General features: G+C 46.4%; 1 protein-coding gene across 1 annotated transcript in view; it reads right to left on the reverse strand.

Moving 5' to 3' along the window:
- The window catches only part of EMH_0012330 (uncharacterized protein), a gene marked incomplete at both ends in the record, with an annotated part of 1,068 nt that extends 665 nt beyond the window's left edge, over positions 1-403 (reverse strand). The window contains one exon of the mRNA XM_013499505.1: positions 217-403. Within this exon, the coding sequence (XP_013354959.1) occupies positions 217-403 (187 nt within the window). The remainder of the gene's footprint in view (positions 1-216) is intronic.
- Positions 404-634: the final 231 nt, after the last annotated feature.

The following is a 634-nucleotide window of genomic DNA, read 5'->3' on the forward strand; positions in this document are numbered from 1 at the left end:
GGCCAAAGCAGTGCAGAGTCCGTGTCCGATGATGGCGCCTGCAGCATTTGCATAAAGCATGCGACCAATGAGCACCAGTGTTGTTGCTGCCGCTGTTGCTGCTGCTGTTGCTGTTGTTACTCTTACTACCCCACTGAGCAGCAGAAATGCATGAAACCAGCAGCACAAACCTCTGTTAAGTCAAAAAAAAAAAAAGAAATACATAGTGCAGCGCACCCAAACAAACAGCAGAGGCGCTCCTGTCAGCAGCGAGAGCAAATGTAGCCAACTGGGATCGGTCCCCCCACTCAGCCACCAGCGTCAACGAGGCGGCCTGCTCCACAACAGCAACATCATCAGCAGCAGCAACAGCAGCAGCAGCAGTAGCAGCAGCAGAGCCAGTTGACGCGGCTCCAATTAGCATCCCGTGTGCATAAAGACAAAGTAAACAACGACATCTCTGTCTGCTGTATGCTGCCTGTTATGTTCTATCTCCTATTTCCTGTCTGCTGTCTCCGGTCCTCTGTCTGTTGTCTGCTGCAATATATCTTGTGCCTGCTGCCTTCTGTCAGTTGCAGTGTGCTGCATATATATATGTATATATATATATATATATATATATATATATATATATATATATATATATATATATATA

The sequence above is a fragment of the Eimeria mitis genome, genomic scaffold (assembly GCF_000499745.2).
Source record: "Eimeria mitis Houghton genomic scaffold, Emh_scaff439, whole genome shotgun sequence".
In the NCBI taxonomy this organism is placed as follows: Eukaryota; Apicomplexa; class Conoidasida; order Eucoccidiorida; family Eimeriidae; genus Eimeria; species Eimeria mitis.